Below are 25,677 nucleotides of genomic sequence, written 5' to 3' on the forward strand. Positions count from 1 at the left end.
AGAATTCTCCTTTTTAAGTTTACAGCTTTAACTTTTTTAAGTAAAACCCCCGCGTAACATAGAATAGAAGCTTAGAGAAAAAGTTCCTCAAAGTGACAGCTGGAGATGTTTGAATTCACCCTCTCACAGCCGCCTCGCGTGAAGTTCCCCGTCTCACCAGCAGACGTCCCCCAAACTCCACTCTGCATCCCCACCGCGCCGCCTCCATGCAGGAGTCCGCATCTGTGTGTATGTGTGTGTGTGTGTGTGTGTGTGTGTGTGTTTGCAATTGAGGACGGGACGGCAAAGGGACGACAGAAAAAAAAGGCCAAATATTTGCTCTGCAGCAAAGTGAACTCCGACATCTTCCATTAGCGGTGACACATTTAGCGGCCTCCTCTCCTCTCCTCCCTTCCTCCTTTCCTCTCCTCTCCTCCTTTCCTCCTCCTCTTCTCCTCCTTCCCTTCCTCTCCTTCTCTTCCCCTCTCACTCCATCACCCCCCCCATCTTCATCTATCTGTCCTATTCTTTCCATTAATAATGAGCCGCTGTGAAAACGCTGCATTTAAAGCGTCCTCCTGGATCAGACGCCGCAGATATTAGTCAGCGATGATGACGACGAACGCAGACACACACACACGCGCGCGCAGACACACACACACACACACACACAGGCTCCACAAAAACAGACTTTTCCTTGAGGTTCTTACGTCACTCATCATGTGTGACGTTCTTCCTCTGCTCACCGCCAGGATAATCAGCCTGTGCTCTTCCCGCCGCTGGATTACTAGGCTTCGCCCCCCCCGCGTCCCCGCCGCCGCCACCGCCGCCGTGGGGAAACTCATTTGCCAGCAAATCAACTCAAGCGACCAAATGACAGACAAACACACGAACAATGCAAAGCGTCGCAGACGCGGCGGACGGGCCGAGCCGTTGGAGACACGATTAGCTGCCGAAATGTCTCGTTTTGGTCTTTTGGCTCCAGGTTTTCCCTGTCGCCGCCATCCTGAAGGCCCCGCCGGGCAGGTTCTCTAGGACGAGATCATGATTCTCCACCCACGGACGATCTGGAGGGAAAAACAACCTCCTGTCCGGAGAGACTCGTCACCCCTTATCTCATGAATACACAAAGTCCAGTCCTACCGGCGCAGAGCATTTTATTCAAATTTATTCGAAAATAACTCACTAAGCAAAGAGCCGAGCAATTAGCCGGAGCAAATAATGAATTGATAAATATTCATTCATTCGTCAAAACTGAGAGGTGGGGTTCTCCGTCACACTCCCTCACACCTCATGTTGAGGCATTCAATCCTTCACATCTGGACAATTTTCAATAAACGTCCTCCATGGTTTTAGCCGGTGAGGGTAAAGCGAACAACCAGGGAACCTTCTTGCTTTGACACGGAAGCACTGACCGCTGTTCCACTGTGTCACCCAAATAAATAGATGAATGGATGAATGAAAACAAAATCTTTTATCTTTTTGTGCAAACAGTCCCTGAAGGACGCCGCGTCTAACTATTTTAAATCTTCCCAATGATCTTCTTATCCTGGTCTTGCTCTGAAGATACCCCAGGATGGCGATCCATCTCCCCGCAACAGGACGGCGGGGGGATGAATCCTCCTGATCGCAGCTTTACCTTAATCCAGTCTCTCACACTTTTCATTTGTCGCAGCCAACGACGAGTAAAAACATCAACGGGTGATTCCTTTTTCTCCTTACGCGGACGACGGAGTCTGCAAACAGCAGGCGCGTCATCTCGGACTAATCCGAGTCCTTTTTCAACGTCCGGGTGAATCGGTGACGCGGTTCGAACAGCTGGCCGGAGATGCGCTCGGACCTCTCAGATATCTGGTCCCCGTCCAACTCGCCCGTGATGAAGTGTTTGGAGACCCGTCGTGCCGAATCATTCCGCGTCGCCCGAAAATCTGAAGCCATTGTCCATAAACGGAGCCCCGAATCAGGGGAACATTCAAGTGATGTCGAGGAGGCCGTGTCCCCGAGCGTCCTCCTCCTCCTCCTCCTCCTCCTCCCTCTCTTTCTAGTAAAGCCCATCTCTCGGGCTCCTTCCGCCCCGCCGGCTGCAGATGTTGTGTCTGGGCGGCGAGCGTGTCAGCGCATACGTGAAACGCCGACACGACACCGCGTTACTCCGGGTCGCTGGGGGGTGAGAGCGCACCCTAATCCAATCACACACATTCATGTGAAATCAAGCTTCGGTAACTCGCGCCAACTTAGGCTAACATGTGCTTTGTTTAGGCTGTCGCGTCACGATCCGGCGCTCTGATGCAACCTCGCCTGGAGGCATCGGGCAAGGAGGTGGCAGAAAGGAATATTAGCTACTTAGCGTGGTTTATGAACTTTGAAGGACTTGCCCCCCCTCCCCCGATGATGGGGGCAAATTACAAACCACACTGTTGATGTGATTTGCTTTATCCGGTTCAGCTGATAGGTTAGCTCCGCTGTTTTCGGCTCGGTCTTTTAAACAGCGGGTTTAGTTTCATCAGTTCGTACGAGGACGAGGGGCTCTTGCCGCAAAGGCAACACGCTGACTCACCAAAGGCGGCGGGTTTAAGCATCGGATGATCTCAAGATCGAATTTGAAGGTGAGCACGACCGGGCGTTCTGATCTGTGCTCCACCACGCCGATGATACACCGATATACTGAAGTAGAAGCAGTCGGAGAGGAGCCTGTGCCGAAAGAGAACCGACTAAAAGCAGCTCCCTGCGGTCTGAAGTCTTGCTGAAACCCATCTGGGTCAGATGGAGGCAGGTGATTGGCTGAGAGTACCCCTGAAAAGAACAGCCGAAAGGGGAGGAGGAAGAAGAGGACATTTTTTCCAAGCAAACTTGTAGTTCATGTTACTCGTGTTACTCCCTCTTTCATTGGCTGTCTAGCTACATGTTTCACTCCTCTGATTGGCCGTAGGTCGAGCCAGACACATCCCCGACAACATTCGGTTGGCTAATGGGGAACTGAAGGCTACACCAAGGAAGATCTCGCCTTGCCGACTGAGGATACCTTCCTCACAAGGCGCGAGCAAGAGCACTTCCTCCTTCCTCTTTCCTCTTTCCTGGCAGATCCAACCTCCGAATCCTTCTTCCCAGACTTTACCATCCCTCCTCTGTCCGTGTCCAAACGGTGTCTCTGCTGCTTCCCATCTACTTCCTTCGATCATTCTTTCATTTATTCACCGTCTAATAAGAATTTCCTCTGACATTATCCGGTCTTAGTAGTCGTACTCTTTGCCCTTTGCGCTCGTGTCCGTGTGTCGTGAACATTCAGCCTTTCTTGTCTCGCACGAATCGGATTAATTAGTGGATTAATTAGCGAAAGTACAACCTTTTCATTGTCCATTTCACACAGCCTGTAAACTCCCAGCGATCTCGGGCTTTACCCAGATGGGCTTCACGCAACGGGGAAAATGTCAAACGGCTCAAATTAGACGTCACAGAGTCTCTGATTGACCAGCCTGCCCGTGCAAACGCCCACGATGGTGACCGATGGTGCACCTTCTTGCAGGAGGTCCACTGGAGACCATTACCCAGCCGTATAAATGAGAGGGCGAATGGTCTAATATCTCTGTATGAGTCCCTGTGATTGGCCGGTCCAGGGTGAACCCGAGCCTTTCGCCCGATGACAGCTCGAGCCCTCCCACAACCCTGGGTGCAGGATAATTGGCATGAATGAATGAGTGAATGAATAAATATTGGCTCCGGGCGTGTTTCAACACCTTGCAACCCATTTCCATGTGACTGAGGCGAACGGTAGGCAGCCAAATGCACAGGACTGTATATATAAATATAAATATAGATACATATGCAACATATAGCCGCATACTATCAAACACACCATGCAGGCCCACGGTGACGCTGCAGCCGATTGCATCAAGATTTACTCCGACTGACGACCCCCCCCCCCTCCCCACCCGCTAAATCCTTTAACAACAAATAGCACTTCCTGTGTTCATCTGCCTAATTACACCGTTAACTAATGACAACGCCACACTTCCCATCCCTCCTCTGGACGTGTGTGTGTGTGTGTGTGTGTGTGAGTGAGAGTGTGTGCGCTGGCCTGTGTCGGAGCGTCCCCTGGGTGATAGTTAAGTATAGTAAGATAGATTTGACACCCGGGGCCTTCAGCGGGAGTCGGATGGGGAGCGAGGCGGCCCTGTTATTAGTCCTCCAACACCTCCCTCCCCTTACCTTCCCCATCTTTATCTTTCACTCTGAATCCATTACCCCCCCCTCTCCCCACCCCTCACCTCCCGCCACTTCCTCTCCATTTTCCTGCCTCCTTCCGTCTCTCGCTATTCACGTGCCTGTTTATCTCCGTCCACGATTGCCGTGCCTTTCTCCACCTCCTACGGCGGCCATGTTTGCAGCCACGAGATCGCGGCCTCCGACTCAAAAAGCTCATCGGGGGGGGGGAACCTGGGGAAGCGCAGGAGTGCTGCTGATGTTCTGCACGAGGAGCCCTCATGTATTCTTCAGCGGGATATTTAAAGCCACGCACAGGATCATGTTCTCTTCCGTGATGTGGTCTCCAGGGCCGAGGAGCCACTTCTTTCCTCAGACCATCTGTGAACTGAGTGACGTTCACATCCAGGACGGCGATTTTGCGAAACTGAGCTTCAGTGAGAGGCTGCGATTCTCCGGGTTTGCAGCTTCGGTTGTCAATGGCGACGTCTGCGCCCCGGATACCAGACCAGGGGTCAGCAAACCCGCGGCTCACTGTGATTTCTGAAAAATTTAATTAAAGTTTGTTCATTTTTTTAAATGAAATTCGAAATGTTAAGCTCATGGCGATCTTGTAACATCTAAATAAAATGTGTCAAAATATTTTCGTCGCTCTTAATAAGCGGCTGCACGCACCAGTAACAGGATGACAGCTCACAGAAAGAGGACGGCAATTTTGATTTGCTGCCGGTGGATAATTTAAGTCCAGTTTTTCTTTTCATAAATACAAGGACTCAATTAGACAATGTGTATTTTTCTTTCTGATCTCTTCTAAAGTCTCTTCTATTTTATATTTATATTCATATTTATTCAATGGTTATTGTTGCGCTGCTGTAACAACAAATTTCACCTGTGGGGATCAATAATGTACTATCTTATCTTTTCTTATCTTATCTTATCTTATCTTATCTTATCTTATCTTATCTTATCTTATCTTATCTTATCTTATCTTAAAAAAACACACAACACATAGTTTGTTCATACATAGGATAGCGATGATGCATAGATGATGCTCGATCGCTCTATATATAAATATATAATCAAAATATGCATATACTACATATATGAAGAACAGCAAAGAAACTTCAGGAGCTATGGTTGCATAGACGCTCCCTCGGAACAAGGCTATGGACAAAAGATTGATTTTAGCCGCAGGATGTTCTGATGTGAATAACGGTATGCGTGTCTATGCGTCCCTGTAAAGGACTGATCCAGGCTGAACTGCGTCTCGGAGCCGGTGACAGCAGGGCCTCGGCCCCAGATGTCTCGATAATGACTGAATAAATATGTAAACAAATAGATGATCTCCGGAAGCAAGGACGTCGGCTAAAGCTAGCACCGAGACGGAAGACAGGCTTCCGCAATTAGCTAGAATAAATAGGTGTTTGAGGAGTTCTAAGTTCCACCTCCTACGCTCAAATGAAACTCATCCCTGCCGCCAATGAGGTGTTTAATTGAAGCGGTTCTGACGTTAAACTATTGTTTTCCCGACATCTCATGTAAATTTTGCTGAAGTAAAATCGATGTCGCCGCAATGTTAAATTAAGGTGCTTCTGATGTCTAATCAATGTCTTTCAGAAATTAAATGAAGTCTTGCGAAGCCCGAAGCGTTTAACTGCGTCCTGCCGCAGACATCTCCAAAACATAATCTGGAAATCATCCATTGAATAAATGATAAAGGATAAATTGGAGAGTTTTGCAAATTGACCGCTGCATTTTTATGATCGACCAATCACTGCAGAGATAGGCTCCGGCCCGCATGTTACCCTGACCGCAGGATAAGTGGTGTTGATAAAGCAGGGGTCAGGAACCTATGGCTCGCGAGCCATATATGGCTCTTCTGGTGATGCCATATGGCTCCCAGACAATTTTGAGTTGAAAAAGAAAGTATTTTAAAATACTTGTGATATTTCTCCATAATAATTTTAGGGTTAGATGGAGAAAGTTGATACGCTGTGGCGACCCCTGAAGGGAAGAGCCGAAGGAAGAAGAAGATTTCTTCATAATACTGTGTCATTTTAAAGTAAACAGAAATTAGTTTTGAAGATAAATTTCACGGGTCACCTGTCGGTCGCGTCAGGAACCATTGGCTTCTGAGCACGTCTGGGTCATTGTAAAGGTGAAGAAGTTAATTTTATCAAATAGCCAACTACTTTATCCGCATCAACCCTTGTAACGGAAAAGATGGAGACAAAGAAAAAAAAGACGATGATTACCATGCATTCCAGGCTGCGTGGACAGAGGAATTTGCATTTGGATCTGCGGTACGTCTAATATGCAATGATAAAATTGCATAGATGAAACGGTCAAATATAGAGCAGCACTTAGAGCAAATCCATGCAGAACCAGAGGTCGCATTAAAAGTAAAACGTATTTCATTTTTTGTGCGTTAAAAATACTATATGGCTCTCGATGAAACATATCAAGAAATATTTGGCTTTTATGGCTCTCCCAGTCAAAAAGGTTCCCGACCCCTGCGATAAAGAACGAACGACGCATTCGGCAAATGGCCGATTCGCGTCATGAGTAAAGCTTTAACGTATCACGCGTGTTCTCCGTAGAGCCGACGTGCATCCTGCACCCGGACACAATATATTAATCACGGCCTCCAACTGGTGATCAGTAGGGACTAATATCTGATTCTCATTTATTAATAATCTTATGGAGTTTTCCATAAGTGGGTTCCATATAAGTGGGGCGTTGTAGCAGCCCCGCTCCGTAAATAACCCATCATTGGGAGTTGGGTACTTTCGTGACATCATTACCGAGTTGTAATTTATACCCTTTCCTTGATAAAGTCTGGAAGCCATTTCTGTCTGGCGCTGTCTTTGTGCTTTTTCCTGTTAAATAACATTTTCAATTTTTTTTGCAAAGCCTTTCTGTTTTTCCTCCTTGAACAGCGAGCGGGAGCTCGGGGTCGATAGCAGGTAATTCAGGCACAAACTCCGAGCGCGGCAGCGGATTCCGGTCTTCTTGGGGTCAGGACTTAATCCAGCGGACGGCAGAACGCGCGGCTCGTCGTCCAACCCCAATCTGGAGCTCCTCTAATACCGACCCCGAGTTCAAGCTGCGCTTTGCTCCCCTCCTCCTTCTCCAGCTCGGCATGCTGGTCTCCACGCCTGAGCGGAGGTCACCCGCTGTCCTCCTGAGCGCCGGCCACTTTTCACCGTGTTGCACTCGTCTTGAACCCGCACGGCGTTAGCATCCTCTCAGCACACCCCAGATCTTTTAACCTGAACATGTGTCACAGCTGGCGATGCATCGCACTTCCCGGCATCCATCGCATCCCATTCAATCGTCAACCACCTCCTCACAGCGGGGGCTTTCTGCAGCTCCCGTCTCAGGAACAAGGCTGATTCTTAGCGCATTTCAGACAGCAGAGAAACCAGGATCCATGGACGTCGGCTCCTGCGGCGCTCTTAGGTTCCATAGGAACTCATAGCAAATACTCCCCTGCGGAGCGCCATCTTTAAAACCTATCCCGGTCTCTGGTCAGATGTTTTCTCGGGACAAAATGTTCAGAAGCAGACAGAAACGGAGCGTCCGAGAGGTCCGAGCTCTTCTGTCCTGCTATGCTACAGAGGGGTTTCCAGGGCTCGCGGAGGAACATCTACATTTTGGCCAGGACAAGTGCGGAGTTAGCTAACGGCTAACGAGGATTCTTCACACGTTGAAGCCGTCCAGGGAGAAGAGAAAGATGCTGCAACCACCTGAGAGTCCATGGTTATCATTCCATGAGCGCTGTGGCTGCTTCCATCTCCATGGTGTCCACCTCGTTCTCCTCTTCTTCCTCTTGGTTTGTTTTGGAGTTGCTCGTGTCCCACCAGTCCCTTCCGTGATCCCTCCCCGCCTAGTTCGGTAATGCAGGACCAGAAGGCTCCCCCGAAGGAGGAGGCTACTTCTTGGAATGGACTTCGACTTTACGTTCGAAAGCATCTCCTTATCCAGATACAGCAGGATTTTTGCCACGTATGTTTGGTAGTTGGTTGCTGTGCTGCTTTCCGTGCACCGCCTCTCTCTCCTGGGAGACGGATGCTTCCCTGGTTTTCGCCGAGGGTTCTTTTATTTAGCCTTTAAAAGGGGTTTCCTGTGGTACATTTATTTATTCATCTATTCTAATGACAGGGTGTCATATATTAGACTGTAAAAGCCCCAGAAGCAAATCGTGTTCATGATTCTGTCCTGTGATTAGACTTGACGTGACATTCTCCGCACCATCCTTCATCTGATCATGGCCGTTGATTTAGAAAATATATAATAAAGAAAGAACAACAAAAAAACAAAGAGCCTTGAAAAGTGCCCCGCGGCCAAATAAGCTCTTACACTCGGCCCATCCGTCCGTCCCACGCTATCTGAGAGCCATCACCGCAACCCTTTCATTGCGCGGATGGCCTACATTTGTCAGGTTCTAGCACCTTCCCTAATAAAACGTTGACGACGCAAACGGCGGGAAAACATGGTGAGCCTTAATCCAGGCTCATCTTTTAAAACTGCTCCGAAGTACCGCGGGGGCCCGCCCTCGGCTTCATTTAACTCCCGTAAATTCTGATAGGCAATTATACCGCGGAGCGAGGATCATAACGGTGAAAACCGTGATGATGATAGCGGCGAGGAGGAGGAGGAGGAGGGCCTGCGGTTGCAGGGGGGATAATAGATGTTGGAAAGTCGTAAGAAGAACGGGAAGCTGACGGTGTTCGCAAATGTACCCGTGAGCTCGTGGTTTTATTTCTCAGTGAAAAACCCCTTCAGCAGCCTGCGCGGACGCCCGAGGGTTCTTTAACGTTTCTCGATCTTTCGAATCCGAAGTGAGCGAACGGTCTACCTTTCTTCTGCAGGATGGCGCTCCCGCTGCGCCTGCCGATGTGGTTCTCCACAAAGCAGGTGTAGTTGGCCAGGTCGGCCTCCTCGACGGCGTCAAACGTCAAGGACAGCTGCACCTCCATCTCCCCCAAATGCTCTCGCAAGACCCTGGACAAACAAAAGAGACTCCGTTACGTGACTGTGGGGCATCTCCGTTCTGAGGCACACAAGACTGCGTGATACATTAAAAGCAAAGTGCCAAAAGGAGGACAAGCAAGACAAACACAAATGTACATTTTGAGGACAGACGGCTCAGTGTTTCCCAAATTATTCCTCTAAAAGCCCTGTAGGAGGGAGAAGGCGGGGGGTAGACGCAGATTAGAAAAGAGAAAGGAGGGGACAACAGTCGTAAAAATGCGATAAAAGAAACTGGAGGAGGGGAAATGATGCGTGGGGGAAAGCGGCTGAGGGCAGAGTGCGGCCCAGAAAGGAAGGCAGAGTAAGCAAAGAGGCTGGTGGAGGAAACACCAGCCGCCGCTGGAAGAGCTTCTCTCCTGACGGCGAGGACGTCCTGCCGTTGACACCCGCGAGGAGGACGGCCGCCGCACCTCAGCCAGGGGTTAATACTCTTCCCCGGTTTTGTGACAGGGAATCGTAACATAAAACCAAACATGCCGAAGGACAGATATTTGTGGTCATACTTTGTCTGAGAAGGACCTCGGTTTCTGCAAAGCGTTCTTCTCTTTGTTCACAGTGCAGGATTACATTGTGGATCAAAACTCCAAAGTTCCTCCATACGTTATGATGGGGTGGGCGGGGGGGGGGGGGGGGGGGGGGTCTCAGTCAAATTCTTGTGAGCTTCCGAACCCGACCTAGCAAACCCAACCCAACGAAACCAACCAACCCAACAAACACAACCCAACCAAACCCGACCCAAACCCGTTTTGATCCAAACCAACCACAGCCTGCATCATGGTTCGGGTGCAATCATAAGTAGATCAAGTACAAACACCCAGCTGGTGTCTGACGACACACAGGTGTCGGCTGGTTCTGCAATGACGAGATAAGAACTCTTTCACGGACTCATTCACTGAAATGAAAATGCACTGTAAAACGGGTGATGCAGTTGCACTTGCCATCACTGCTATCACATTTATTTTTCTTTGCAACTGCACCTTAGCACCTTAGTGACTCCTGTCACTTTAAAAAAAAAGAAATAAAACCGTACAATCAGAATAACTTGGCGTTGTTGGTTGTTCTCTCTGACATAGTATTATCATTTTTTTGTACTTTTGCCCCGCGGGTCTCAGAGCATCGCTATTTCAATGCTCCGTATGTGTGAACATGGCAGTATTGACGATAAAGTTGAATTTGACTTGAAAAAAAAAAGACGCCGGGATTCTTGTACGAGCAGCCAGAGCGCTTAGCAGGAGATTCGGGGGCATCCAGGTTGTCCTGATCAGTCTTCTGCTGGCTTTCCTTTCCATCCTCCCATTGTCTCTTACTGCTGGCATCTGCTGTTTTATTGAATGATACCTTCAGGGTTGGCTGAGAGATTCTCCTGCTCAGCTCTGTTTTCTGATGAAATATATAAATGTCGATTTTAGACTTAGCATCTCAGTGGAAAGAACATTTGGAGAGTTTTTAACAATAATGCCTCTTTGTGTGCGCGTGTGTGTGTGTGTGTGTGTGTGTCTATCCTATTTCATGGTCTGGTATTATGACGGCCCATGTGTACGTGAAGAACTGAAAATCTGCCTTTGCTGTCTTTTTATGAGGGAAGATTTTGGGATTAGGCTAAAAATAAGCGAGGCCAAATTCCTGAATGTTTGGCGGTTCTACGACCGACAATATCCGCCTCCTTCCTGCCAAGAAAATAGACTTAAGGATTTCAGACCCAACAATTCAGCGCTAACAAGTGCACCTGTGACTCCACATCCTCTGTCCCAGAGCATCCCTCATGGGTTTGAGGAGGCTCGGCCCTTCGTGCCCCCTCTCTTGTGTAACCATTGTTCTAAAAATAAGAGTCTGCGTTCATGCAGATGTCTGGACACGATTCACATGACCGAGTATGAGTCGGCGATCGCACCTCCACACGTAACCCGTGACTCTACCCAGACTGCAATCATTTGGCTTTTTGGTAAATAAAATATCACGGTGGGCAGAGGTTAGAGCTTTCCGCTCACAGCCAGAAGGTGGCGGCTCAGATTCCCACGGGGTTCCTTCTTGTGTGGAGTCTCCGATGTTCTCCCCGTGTCTGCGTTGCGTCGGGTTCCTCCGGGTTCCTCTCGCAGTTCAAACACGTTAAGGGGGTTCATCGGAGGCCCGACGCTCTCCAGACGATGAGAGGGTGAATGGTTGTTTATCTCCATATGTGGCCCTGTGATTGGTCCAGGGTGAATCGCCTCTCGTCCAATCACAGCTGGGATAGGCTACCCTGACTGTGTTATAGATGATGAACGAATGAGTTGCTGTTGCATCAGGATTCTTCCGTCCTGACTGGTCCTATTGTCTCAGCTGTGAAGGTAGCAACAAGACCCGGAAGCAACAAGACTAGTATCATCTATCTAAACCTACAAGAAACATGTAAACTTTTCTCTTTCAGGACTTTTTACTGCGCTGATGCCCCAGATCAGGCTAGGCACCAAGTTAGGCTATGCAGGGTGTGTGTGTGTGTGTGTGTGTGTGTGTGTGTGTGTACGTTTGTGTATGTCTTTGTCAAAAAACAAAACAAAACAAAAAAAAAAACTCACTAACCCAAGCTATATTTCCTGTGCATCTTGTATTTGCAAGTGTTATTTGCAGTCCCTATTTCTTCTATTGTAAGTCGCTTTGGATAAAAGCGTCTGCCAAATGTAATGTAATGTAATAATGTAATGAAGGTGCTATGATCCGGGTGACCAAATCCCTTCCCTCTGCAGAGAACATCTTCTCTCCATGTCCTCCCGGCACCCGTCATGATGAAGACTCTTTTCTGCTTGAAATCATCGTTCTTCTCCCGTTCTTGTGCTTCATCCAGATGAGGGTCCGAGGTCACGTTAGCGGGGTCTCGTTCAACTGATTATGCAGGTTGGAGTTCTGCTTGTTGACCCGGCTCTTAAACCCGGCTCGCAGCTTCCAGGGCGAGATCTCTGATGGCGGATCTGCTCAGACAAGGTTCGCCCCCCGGCAGACCGGAGCGCCGGATTTAGAGACTGTGCATGAAAGTGGGTATTTAGATGTGAAGCTAATCATTGCCCGTGGTTTTGCATTAACCTTTGCCTGATGAGCGCTGCATCCCGGCCGTGCCCTGCGGTTATATCTGATCCGATCGCACCGGCGGCCCGACTCCTGCAATCGCACGGGCGCAGGCGGACTCCCGCCGCCACGGTGCACATTAATCCCTCCGCGCTCCACCCTCGCTTCCTCAGCCCCGGCCGGCCAGGGCCACATGTGCTCGTGTTTGCACGTCATCCAAAACACATATTTCGGTAATTAGTCAGATCCAATCCCGGGCAAAATAGGAAAGAACCGTTGCCACCGGGGTGATTATCACAGCGGCCAAAGAGGGGAGCCGGCGGAGATGAGGTGCAACACACACCTCGGCTTAACACACTCCGCCTCCGGGTTTGTCACTTTTGGACCAAACGTCCGCCTTCCGGTTCGGGAGAACTGACTGACGCCCGTTTGGTTGGCTCAGCCTCACGACCGAGCTTCGCACAGCCGCAGAGGGAAGGTACCTGACTCCGTCATAGCTTCGGGGTGAAATATTCCAAAGTTGGTTGCATTCCTGATGATTCATTGACGTCAACCAATCCGGCTGAAAAACAGATCTTCATGTGGTTCAATGCGTCTCATAAAAAGACTACAAGTATTACATGCATACGTGTGATACTTCTGACAGGCGGATGGCTTCCCTGCGGCTGCAGGCCCGAGAACATCATCTAGCATCTCAGCTAAGACCCGTCATTTTGTTCACACTGATCCGTCGTTGCTACGTCGCGTTCCTCCCTCCACGATCTGGAAGCCGTGGTACCGCCGGAGGATATTTACGGAGGAAGCCAAGAGAAGAGAAGAAAGGGATCCTGGCATTCATTCTGTCAGTGTGTATCTCTGCATCTCAACGCGTGCGCGGCCTCTCTGGATCAGGACTGATGGAAATGAATTCAGTCGTGAGCCTGACAGATGTCCGGCTCCGCTGCTTTGTATTCACTGTTTTAGAGGTTAGTAACATTTATCTTCAAGTTGGGTTCCAGGAGCCATAAGATATGCTCAAAGATAAGATAAGATAAGATAAGATAAGATAAGATAAGATAAGATAAGATAAGATGAGATGAGATGAGATGAGATGAGATGAGATGAGATGAGATGAGATGAGATGAGATAAGATAAGATAAGATAAGAAAAGATAAGATGAGATGAGATGAGATGAGATGAGATGAGATGAGATGAGATAAGATAAGATACGATAAGATAAGATAAGATAAGACAAGATAAGATAAGATAAGATGAGATAAGATCACAGGGGAAATTCTTTTATCACAGCAGTGTAACAGTTATGGTGTCAATAAATATGAATATAAATATAAAGAGACAATTAGAAGACAATTGGAAGATAGCAAAAGACATCCACCAATAAATAGACAGCGGAGAGAACAGCAACATCTAGGATAAGAACGGACAACACAATAGACAACCAAAGCAACAGGGATAGGAACATAAACGGTGTGACAATAGCAATGTCAAAAAAAAATAAAAGAAATAAGCAGGATGCAAATGGGCTGAGACCAACAATAAATAAACTGATAAAAAAAAATAAAAAATAGATAAGTTAGGGCGTGACATGTGTGAGTGGGTGAGGTAGGTTGTGGTCGCACAAATACAGAGTTGTGTGTCATCCAGACTGCTGTTATACAGTCTGAAAAGGATCCCCGGTACGCACAGAGTTTTTATAATTCTCTGTTTGTCGTTTGTGTTTCTATAAATACTATCATTTTGAAGAATCGTTTTCATTGGGCGAGAGGAAGGATCCTGGGCCAGTCCGTCAAATAGACACCAACAAACCATTCACACGTCTTGGCAATTTAGGGCCTCCAAAACTACCTCCTCCAGTCTTCCTGAAATCTTCAGTTCGGTTCTGACAAAGTTCAACCCCGGCAGGCCGAAAATGAAGAATCTCTTCTGAGATTTTATACTAGCAACCCATCTTGTTCGGCGGTCCCTGTTGGAGAGGCACCGTGATATCGGGCCGTATCGAAGCGACAAACCCCGGACTGAAGACCCGTTTTCATCCGCGGTGTTCACATCAACGCGCGACAGATCGACGACAAAGTGTTGTTTTGGGCGTCAGCAGTCCGGCGGTTTCTCCGGCACTGCGGCGAGCTGTGCTAATGATATCCGACACCCTGCAGACGATCAGCCGTCTCCCTGTAGAGCCCCGTGTAATTGGTCCCAACAGGGGAGAAAATGGATTCAATTTAAGTTTATTATGAGTATTCATATTTTCTTTTTTTTTTTTCGCTTGGGAAAGTTGTGGGAGGAAAGAAAAAAAAAAAAAAATCTGTCAAGGAAGACTCAAAGAGTCATAAATCATGAGAGAGAAAATTAGATACCGGCAGAAGAGGGAGAACAGCTGGAGTCAGAGATTAATTATCAATGGAGAGCTGAGCTGTGAATACATGAGGAACGCTTTACCGGTGCTTTTCTGCGCGCGGCACGCCGGCCTGGAGATAAATAGACCATGATGAACGGTGACACGGGTAATGGAGACGTTAGACTTGGGCGGTCAGACCCGGCGGACCCGGAGGAGGTCAACCAGCGAGAGTGAGGGCGGAGGTCGGTCCACCTCCGATCACGGGGAGGTCGATCTTCCGATTGCAGTTACCTGACTTCGCTCTCCTTGATGTGCCCGGCGAGTTCTTCCACAAACTTCTCCCCTTTCATCCAGTAGATGATGGGCCGTCGGTTCTCCCCGCTGTATCCGAAGAACGCCTTGCAGTCGAGACTGAGCGGCATCCCTGCAACACACAACGTAGCAGCTCAGCGACCAAATACAAATACAGCTCCAATTCAGCTCCAAATACAGACATCCTTCACAAGCCGCCGTTTTAAAAATCAAATAGAGGTCTGCCGTCCCCCTTGCCTGGGGAGCCCGTGCGAGGAATAGCCGTAGGTCTGCAGCAGGAGGTCCACTCGGAGACCTGCAGAGATTGGGAACCGAGAGGATTCGACGCGCCGACTGGTAATATCCAGTTTAGCCTCTCGCTCAGGCGTCAAACACGGACGCATTCACTCGCTCTTTCACATATCTGGAAAATTCAGAGCCTCAGTTAACCTCTGCCTCTGACACGCATTCTTTTTTTTTTGCAATCGAAATGCAGCACCGCACATGTAACTACTGCCGTTTCAACTGCGCTCATCTTTGCACCTGCACTTTGTGAGCCGCACACCGAGCTGCACTCAATGCTTCACTTGCACTGACAACACCGGTCATATTTAAAATGATGTTTACACGACCTATTTATTGTCAATACAAATCCAAATGCACTGCGAACAGCAAAGTGAGAATTTCATTTTACAGGAAAACACGTTTCGAACACTGTACACATGACAATAAACACTTCTACCTCTAATATATATATATATATATGTATATATGTATATATATATATATATACACTGCTCAAATAAATAAAGGGAACACTAAAATAACACATCCTAGATCTGAATGAATTAAATATTATTATTAAATACTTTATTCATTTCATAGTTGAATGTGCTGACAACAAAATCACACAAAAATGATTGACGAAAATCAAATTTATGAACCCATGGAGGTCTGGATTTGAAGTTACACTAAAAAATTCAAGGGGAAAAACAGGACGGGCTGATCCAGCGTTGATTTAATGTCCTTACAACAAGTCAAAACGAATTAGTGTTTGATTTCACACAAGTGTGACTGACTTGGAGTTACATTGCATTGTTCAAAGGTTGCCCTTTGTTTTTTTTAACAGTATATTTACTCAGGACAGTACAAGTACGTGTGTGTTTGTTTAAATCCCTTATCGAGAATAGCGAACTACGCACAGCAATATATATATATGTATATATATATATATATATATATATGTGTTCCTCTTTTCTTCATTCATAAACCCCTGATAATATCATTATTATTAATCTTGATCTTTAATTATGGATCTCCAGGATAAAACCTCCAGAAAGGAGTCAGTCTGCGGTTGTGAAAAAGCAAGGCTGCTCTCGAGGCTCAGACACCGAAGACCTCTTGTGGATAACATCTGAAAACCTTTGCGGGGGAAATCTCCAAAGGAGGAGAAGAGAACAAGCCAAGAGGCGGATTCATCTCAAGAACCGCGAGCAGGAGCGAAGAAACATCAAGAGCCGAAAAGTCTTTTCAAGCGGAGCAGAATTCGTGGATCCGTCTGATACGAACTGAAGAGGCAGGAGAGGAAAACAGAGGGAACTCGGGGTTCACTTGGCGGGCCGAGGAGCCGCCGGCAGCCCCAGCAGGGCAGGAGGACCCACGAGCTTCGGCCGGACCTCCTGCCCGGAAGCTCTAACGTCAGCATCCTTCTGGACCAGATCTTCTCCGTCCCTCTTCTGTCCACGGCCAAACCATCTCAGTGCCACTCCTCCAGAACATCTAACACAGGGGTCGGGAAACGTTTTGTCCGGGAGAGCCGTAAAAGCCAAATAATTCTAAATATATTTCATTATAGTATTTTTAACGTATAATTAAAGATTTAAAACATTTTTTTTATTTTTTCAAAACATATCTAAAATTAGATATGACTTTATATTTGACCGTTTCATCGATGCGATTTTATCATTGCATAACAGACATACTGCAGATGCAAATGCAAATTCCTCTGTCTGTGCAGCCTTGAATGCACGGCAATCATCATCTTCTTCTCTTTTTGCCATTTTTTTTCCATTACGAGGGTTGAAGCGGATAAACTAGTTTGCTATCTGATAAAATTAATTTTTTCACCTTTATAATGACCCGGATGTGCTCGGAAGCCATCGGTTCCCGGTCCCGACCGACGGGTGACCCGTGCAATTTATCTGCAAAACTAATTTCTGTTTACTTTAAAATGACACAGTGTTATGAAGAAATATCACAAGTATTTTAAAATCAGACCCAAACCGATTACTTTTTTTCAACTCAAAATTGTCTGGGAGCCATACGCCGTCACCGGAAGAGCCATAAAGGACCAACTCAGAAAATTTGAATATCGTGATAAAAGTTCTTTATCGTCTGTAATGCAATTAAAAAAACAAAAATTTTGTTTTCATGATATTCTTATATTTTGAGATAGGATTTTTGAGTTTTCTTAAGATGTTAGCCGTAATCAGCAATATTGAAATAATAAAAGGCTTGCAATATTTCAGTGGATTTGTAATGAATCCAGAATGTATGACATTTTTGATTTTGTAATTGCATTACAGAAGATAAAGAACTTTATCACAATATTCTAATTTTCTGAGACAGTTCTGTTTTGGGGCTCGCCGCTGATCGAACACGTGCTGTCTCTGTGCATTTTAAAACAGAGTGTGTTGTGTTGTCACACACACACACACACACACACTATTCAGGGCTATACTTATGCTAATTTTTAGCTCCGCTGAAAATAATTTCTTACCCAGTTTGCAATTAAAGTGATCTGGATGACCGTTGTGTATTTGTGTCAGAGATTTATAATCCCAGATTAGGTGGCGATAAATGCATGCGGTATCGAAGGATATAATATAGATTGGAAGCTAACTCCCGGGTCGGAGCGGGTAATTGGTTTGTAAACCGCATATGTTGATTCTCCCGATTATGAGCGGCGGGAATTAGACAATCGCTGCAGAAGCACCCTGAAACACCTGCTTATTTCACCGTTCTTCCCCGTGGCGGGTCGTCCTCACATTAGGAGGAGAAATATTTCCTTACGCGCAGTTAATTCTCGGGGATAATCATCTTGAATTTAAGATTCGCGGACCGGCTTCGTTACCGCAGCAACAACAACAACAACAACAACAACAACGAGAGGAAGAAGATGAACACATAAAAGCGAAGCGTTCTACTTTCCCACCCTCTCCCAGGACCTCGAACACCCCGGTGGTGATTACAGCTATCGATGGGGATGATAGACTATTAATGAGCATTTTAATTAGTGCCACCTCATTAAGCGGTCAATTAGCAGATAATTATGATAGGCCCCCAAATTATGGTAATGATAGCTCTATCGGCGCAGTCAAGAGCCGCCGACGAAGGCCGGCGTTTCACGTCCTGTTTGTTTGCTTGCCAGACGAGCGCTTTGGGCGACTGTTCACGATGTTATTTTTTTTTCTAACGGCTGTGAGGAGACGGTCCGCGGGAGCTACCATTTAAATGTCCATTTCTAGAGAATGAGCGAACGGGAGAGATCATACCGGGCTCCGGACCGACCGCGGGTCACGGGATTGTCAAGCGGACGTGACGCGCCGGAGGGTTTTTCAGAGCGAAATCGGTCGCTTTCTGCCTCTTTCACCGTCGTGGATGACGGACGCAGGGATGAAGAGGCCGAGTGCCGGGATGTTCGCTGTCTCAGAGGACGACTTTATACCAGCTTAGAGATGAAGTAGTGGGGAAAGTCATTGTCTCTCTCTCTCTCTGTATGTGTGTGTGTGTGGGTGTGTGTGTGTGTGTGTGTGTGTGTGTGTGCAAGCATCTGTGTGTGCCCTGGCTGGCTCTCTCTAGTCTCTTATTCTTACCGAGCAGACAAAATAAATTGAGAACATGATATATATGTATCGGTGATGTGCCATCAGGGCCTGCAAAGTCATAATGAAAAAAAACACAATTATTCTAAGATAAATATTAACATTTTTCCACTGATCTGATTTCTAAATGTATATTCTGTTTGATTCCTATCATGCTTTAAATGTTCTCGAGAACAAATCGCTGAATTTGAACATTTCCTGATCAAATGTAAGCCAAGGTGGGCAAACCGGGCTGCGTGATTGTTTGTTTCTCAACATGTCACCAATAGAATGCTTGTAGAAAGATTTATGATGTTATTCTTTACACCACGGCCTTCTACAAGCTGTGTAATGTCATCAGTGTAAGTGCGTGATACAGATATTCTCGCTGATCGGAAAATAAACCTAAAAGTCATGAGGTGAGGCAGGCAATTCTGTGCCTCTCCTGAAGGGGGCATATTTGAGTTTGCAGGTGTTAGTGGCCACTGGCCCTCTAAAAACAATGTAGGACCAAATAAATCAGATAAAAAATGAAAGGTAATGTCTTACAACAAAATAACAGAGCTTTTCGTGGAGGAATATATGCACATGGTCTTTATACAGAAATAAACCAAATACCAAAAATTGTGTAGTTTTAGAAAATTGACATGATATTATCAGGAATAAGAAACTCTTTCTAGTTCTTATAATTGTAAATAAGTCAGTGCATCACCGTCCTTGAACCTCACAGCATTCCACTGATATATATGTGTGTATATACATATTGCAGCAAGTAACAAATGTTGGGGTTTTATGTTGATGCTTGTTTTCTTTGTGATTTCGGGGTTGCTCAATTTTGTAGTTGAATTTGGGGTGCAAGGAATTCTTTTTTTTTTTTTTTACCTGGAATTGAGCAGGGACAGTTATATTGCAGTTTGGTTTGGCACGGCTGTGGCCAACAATAGCTATTGCTTATTAAAAGGAAGTCTTATCGTCAACCAGGTGTTTTCCCTAACTAAAATGCTACAATATGTATATATATATATATATATATATATATATATATATATATGAATGAGAGGCTACATACATTATGTGCCTCCATGTGAGTTTATGTGTGTGCAAGCATTAGTGTCCTCTTCTACTTTGAGCTAGCATAACAATATGCATGTATGTATAAATGTGTATATATATATATACATATATATATGTCTGTGTGTGTGTATATATATATGTATATATATATATATATATATATATATATATATATATATATATATATATATCCAGACGTGGTTATTAAGATCATTAACATAGTTTGCAGAATGCAAGCATATGTACAATGTTTGTGTGTGTGTGTCTGTGTGTGTGTGTGCGTGTGTGTGTGTGTGTGTGTGTGTGTGTGTGTGTGTGTGTGTGCGGTGCAATGAGGACGCCGACCCCTCGTACTCCCATCTGTGAGTGCATCTGTACTGTGGTCGGGCAGCAGCCTGTGTGAGATCCTGTGGAAGCTCCACCAGCCCACGCGCTCCAGAGGTCAGGAGAAGCAGCACCGCCGTCTCTGCAGCTTCAGCTCAGCCTGACTGGCTTGTCTGCGCTCTTTAATGCTGCTTGTCTGAGTCAAAGAAACACAGATGTCCATGAGAGGAAGCGGCGCCGCAGAAACCCCGCGCCCCCCTTCGGTTCATTTCCAACGGCGCCATCCGAGCATGAGGACCCGCTGGTTGTCAGGAATCAACATCTGCCTCTTCAGCTGCAGAACATCTCACAAATTCCACCCCCCCACCCCCCATTGTATTCCAGCCTTGGATTTCTAGAAGTTAAAGGAAGTTAAAAACATTCAGTTCCTTCTGCTCGCTCTGACCTGACGGCGTGCAGCTCCAGCTAATCAGAGCCCGCTTTCACACATGGCCGCTCCTTCCTCGCGTTCCCTCCCGAATCTCCATGGAGAAGATATTAGAGGTCCATCTGCCGACCCACCTACTATTTTTACAGCCTGCAGGTTGGAGGCGGGGAATCCTCGGTGGGTTCGGGACGAATGGCGGCTACACAATCCTGAGGGCGCCGCGGCCTCTGGGGGGCGCCGCCAAACGGCGGGGAGGGGTTAACTTTCAGTATAGATATATTTAAACTAGTTACTGTTAAATCTTAAAATGCAAAACCTTGCACCGGTTCACATTTAAAGCAAAGCACAATTATTACTATCATAAATGATAATAACCCACACAGCCACTTCATTCAAAATTGATTATTTTTTTATATTATTAACTCACTTATTGACAAGGTTTATCTTTGGTGTTCAGAGTATTTATACTGTATCAGAGATTATTTGGTATTTATTGTATTTTCTAAATGTGTAAATTGGGTGATGTGCCACCTTATAAATTAAAGAGGTAAAAAAAAAAAGATGCTGTTCCGTCTCCTCTGTCATTGGCTGGATTTGTCCGATGAGATCGGCGCCCCGCGGCGCCGTCGGTCGGAAGCCGAAGCGGCGCGGACCGGAAAAAAAAGACGACCGGACGACGGTTTCCCGCGGGGCGGCGGGGTCGCGGCCCGACAACGATATCCGACACACCGACGGGAAAAAGAAACGTCTCCTGCTTCCATTACGGTCAACTTGTCACGTCTCGGTCTCCCGCCGTCTTCTCGCCTGGGTTTTATCCTTCCCTCTCACCGAGATCGGCTTTTCACACCTTTGGCTTCCTGCCCCGGCATCCCGGGCCGGGGAAACATGACAGCTACTCCGTTTTTCTCTCATTTAATGAGGTCACCCGTTCGGCGGGCACAAAGGGGTGATCTTCAGATTCGACCTTCCTCTTTTGGAACCTCGTCTCCGCCCTCCGTGGGTGAAGAGCCACTTGATCCCACGTGATGCTCGGCCGGGCAAAGTGTCACATTATATTTGACAAGACGAGGCTTTCCGGAGCAGCGGTTCATGTTCTGCTCCATTTAGAATCTCCGGAAAACATCTTCAGCAGATAGCAGATGCCTCCTGGACCGGCTCTGCAGAAGCCGACGTGGCTCAAGACCGAAGGCAGCGGCTGACCTTCGGCGCCCAGCTGTGACCCTTCATTCATTCATTCATTCATTCATTCATTTTCTAATCTGCTTGTCCTGCACTTATTTTCCATTATGACATTGCCTCCCCTGACACTGATATATATATATATATTCCCCATTTATTTTTTCTGTGAGGTAAAAATAAGAGACTAGAGAGAGCCAGCCAGGACACATGCAGATGCTTGCACACACACACACACACACACACACACACAGTGTACACCTTATTACCCCGGAAGCGCTAACATGTATATGTACTGCTCAAAAAAAATAAAGGGAACACTTAAACAACACAAAGTTGCTCAATCACAGTTAATCACACATGTGTGAAATCAAAGTGTCCACTGAGGAAAAAACACTGATTCATTTTGACTTGTTTTAAAGATATTATATAAAAATTGGATCAGCCTGTTGTGTGTTTTTCCACTCTTGTTTTGAGTCTGACTCCAAATTCAGACATCCATGGGTTCATACATTTGATCATTTGTGTGTGATTTTGTTCACATAGCACATTCAGCTATGTAAAAAAACTAAGTATTTAAAAATAATTTTTCCGTCGTTCAGATCTGGGATTTGTTACTTTATTGTTCCCTTTATTTTTTTCATTAGTGTGTATATGTATATATATATCAGTGGCGGGCCGTGCATTTTACAACTAGGCCTTCAGTAGTGCTCCAAATCAATCCACCCTCCAATAATTAGTTTATGGCTATAAAAAAAGCATCTTATTATGCAGAAATGCAGTTTCTATCACGCATAGATAATTTGTGTCGTGTTAAAATTTGCATCACCTGACGTCAAAGGGATGCCCAACTCTGCACTCTTCCTCTGACGGCACCCCGAGTGCACAAATTCCAGGAGTGTGTAAAACAAGTCCTTATTAGGACGTAAACCCGACGGTTGAGGCGATGGTATAAAATGACCTCGGGGCCAGAACCTCCTCACCTGCACATCTGCTGGACGCGTCTCAGCCGGTGTGCAGAGATGGTGAACCATCCTCTTGGGCTGACGCTCATTCTGACCTGGAATATCTTGCAAGTGTATTTCCTGATCTTGAATAAACCACATGTGCCTGATCAGTTCCTGACGTTTTTCCCTGAATGAAATCTGAACACACCCAGACAACAAAACCCGGACCCGTGGCGGGAGCCACAAAAATGGACATATAAACGTCTTTATATCAAACAGCTGCGACATATAAAAAGCACCAATAATAACCTTGTAAACTTGCAGTATTATTTATGAAAATAGCAGCATTTCGACCACCAAAAATTCTGATCATTTGTAGACAAAATCCACCCTCCTTTCTTTCCTAAAAAAAAAGTTCAATGATTCTGTCGCACAGTTTATCCGTACGCTTCCAGCAATACAATTTTCCGGGTTACGGTCGGGCTACTGGTCGTGGTTTTTGGCTTGAAAATGTCGGACAAACCCTATTCCTTGTTGTGACAGGTTGGCCAGCTTAGGAGTTGCCTGACCTTTCCTTACTATGTCCAGCTTTTCTTCTAAACTCCATCTAGAAAATGGCTTTCACAATATTTTAGGAACTACCAAATTTTTCGGACTGGAAGTCATACTTTTTTTCATGGTTTTGCTAGTCCCTCGACTTACACTCAGGTGCGACTTATACATCAAAATATCTACGGCAATTTCGCGTGTTCGTTGTTTTCCTACTAACAACTGCGAGAGCGCGGTCTTGGCTTAAGTGCCAGTATCTGGTACTCCTATTACTCCTGTACCACGGAAATTTTAAATTTAAACATCAACATATAAAGACAACTGAGAAAGACTGAACATAAATGCCCCCAAAGGGAAAATGCTGCTCTGCAAATTACAAGGCGCGAGTAGGGAAATATGCAGCTGAAAAGGCTAATCGAGCAGGAGAAAGAAAGTATGGAGTGAGTGAGAAACAAGTGAGGGACCAACCAAAAGTAGAGGATACTCTAACTGCAATTTAACTGCAATGAAGGAAGGAAAAAAAAAGATAACCGCGGGCTAAAAGCTAGAGGAACAAGTTCACAAATGGGAGCTTGAACAATGTGCTGCTGGGAGATGCTTGTCAACGGTACAGTTACGCCTCCACGCTCAGATAGTTGCCCAGACGACGAATATATATGACTTTACGGGAGGACCTTGTTGGTGTTACTGCTTCATGCTACAAAACCGCCTCTCTATCAGAGCATGGACAACCATGTCCCAAAAACAGCCACGCAGAAGAGGAAGTGGCCGTCCAGCCCCGGAGTTGGCCGAGTTGCTCACGACCCTGCGGTACTGTTTAGATAATCCTTCAGGCCGGCTGTGAATGTGTTTTGGGATGATAGAGAGCGAGGGGACGGGGTGGAAGGAGAGAGAGCGATGAGATGGAGAAGATTAAGTGGAGCTGCAGTTGCTTAATTGTTTTAATTGTTCTAATAAAGATCAGGTGTAACGGGCAAATCAGCATCGTAGACACGTCTGCCCAAAGATTACACTGTAACTATACAACTATATTTTAGTTCGCAGCTCGCTAGTAAGCTTCTCCTTGCTAATACTCTAGTCCTCTCTCTGACTATCCAATCAGAGGGTGGGAATACGCTGACATTGCTGTAGCCTGCTTGAAGGCTATAATGTCGCCAACTCAAAATCTGATTGGTTGAAACAACAGCATCACTAACACTTATTATTTACGTAAAGGGCTTGCAGAACTGATTGTGCAGGCCCCCCTCCCCCCACAGGCAGATTTCTTTGACTTTGACCCTGCATGGCAACAGATAATGGCTGAATGTGATGCGGAAATGAACAAACAGACCATTTGGAATTATTCAATAAGTATTCATGGCCAAAATATAATCAACATCTCTGATTTCTGATATTTTTTTGGGCCAGCAGAGAAGGCCTTGCAGGCCCTAATGACCCACCTCTGATATATATATATATATATATATTTCTTTCCCATTTATTTTCTCTGCTCTGTAAAAATAAGAGACTGAGAGACTATAGAGAGCTATTTAGGACGCACACAATTGCTTGCACACACACACACACACACACACACACACACACACACACAACAGCGTATCATACCCTTTTTCTGCACACTTGCAAACTTTGTTAATGATCTTAATTACTGCGGCAGTGCTAACATATATATATAAATATTTATTCGTTTGTGTATATTTTTTTGCTAATTAAAAATACAAGAGGAGAGAAAGCCTGCCAGGATATACACAAATGCTTACACACACACACACACATAAAACACACACTCCACCTAGCTCTTCACTTTAGAAGACTTTCAAGTTTCTGAATGAAACACTTTTACAATAAGTGTCATTTTGCATGTGTGTGAATGTGTGCACGTGTGTGTGTGTGTGTGCGTCTGTGAGTGTGTATGCATGCGAGTGCATGTGTGTGTGTGAGTGTGTTTGTATACAAAAGCGGCTCATGCTGGCAATGAGGTCCAAACCGGCTGCTGAATGTGCATCAAGGTTTTTTCTTTCTCTCTCATTAAGTCACAAGTACATAATAGATAATTTCTTCAGAAAAAAAGCATGTGTGTATGTGTGTGTGTGTGTATATGTGTGTGTGTGTGTGTGTGTCTGTTTGTGTGTGTGTGTGTCAGGTGGTGGATCAAGCATATCCTTCTGCATTATCCCTTTACAAAGTGAAGATAACAGATTGTAGTAGGGAAGTAGGACAGACCTTAATGAGGGGAATGAATCACCAAGAGATGGTTTTACACACACACACACACACACACACACACACACACACACACACACACACACCGCATGTCTTTTAAAGGCATACAAATGGCTGACCTGTGTGCGGTGTTTTGTCCGACTTCTCATCATCATTGAATCCTCACTCATCCCCGGGATGAACGTTAAATAAAGGTTATTGAATTAAAATCTT

General features: G+C 46.0%; 1 protein-coding gene across 2 annotated transcripts in view; it reads right to left on the bottom strand.

Annotated features, from left to right (window-relative positions):
• il1rapl2 (interleukin 1 receptor accessory protein-like 2) overlaps positions 1–25,677 on the bottom strand; it is a 305,106-nt gene that overhangs the window by 12,209 nt on the left and 267,220 nt on the right. For both annotated transcript variants that reach the window (XM_086178714.1, XM_086178713.1), the window contains exons 8-9: positions 14,882–15,014; positions 9,041–9,186 (exon numbers count right to left, since the gene is read on the bottom strand). In XM_086178714.1, the coding sequence (XP_086034840.1) occupies positions 9,041–9,186; positions 14,882–15,014 (279 nt within the window). The remainder of the gene's footprint in view (positions 1–9,040; positions 9,187–14,881; positions 15,015–25,677) is intronic.

The sequence above is a fragment of the Fistularia commersonii genome, chromosome 31 (assembly GCF_037954325.1).
Source record: "Fistularia commersonii isolate RoL2024-O1a breed Wild chromosome 31, RoL_Fcom_v1.0, whole genome shotgun sequence".
NCBI classification, from domain to species: domain Eukaryota; kingdom Metazoa; phylum Chordata; class Actinopteri; order Syngnathiformes; family Fistulariidae; genus Fistularia; species Fistularia commersonii.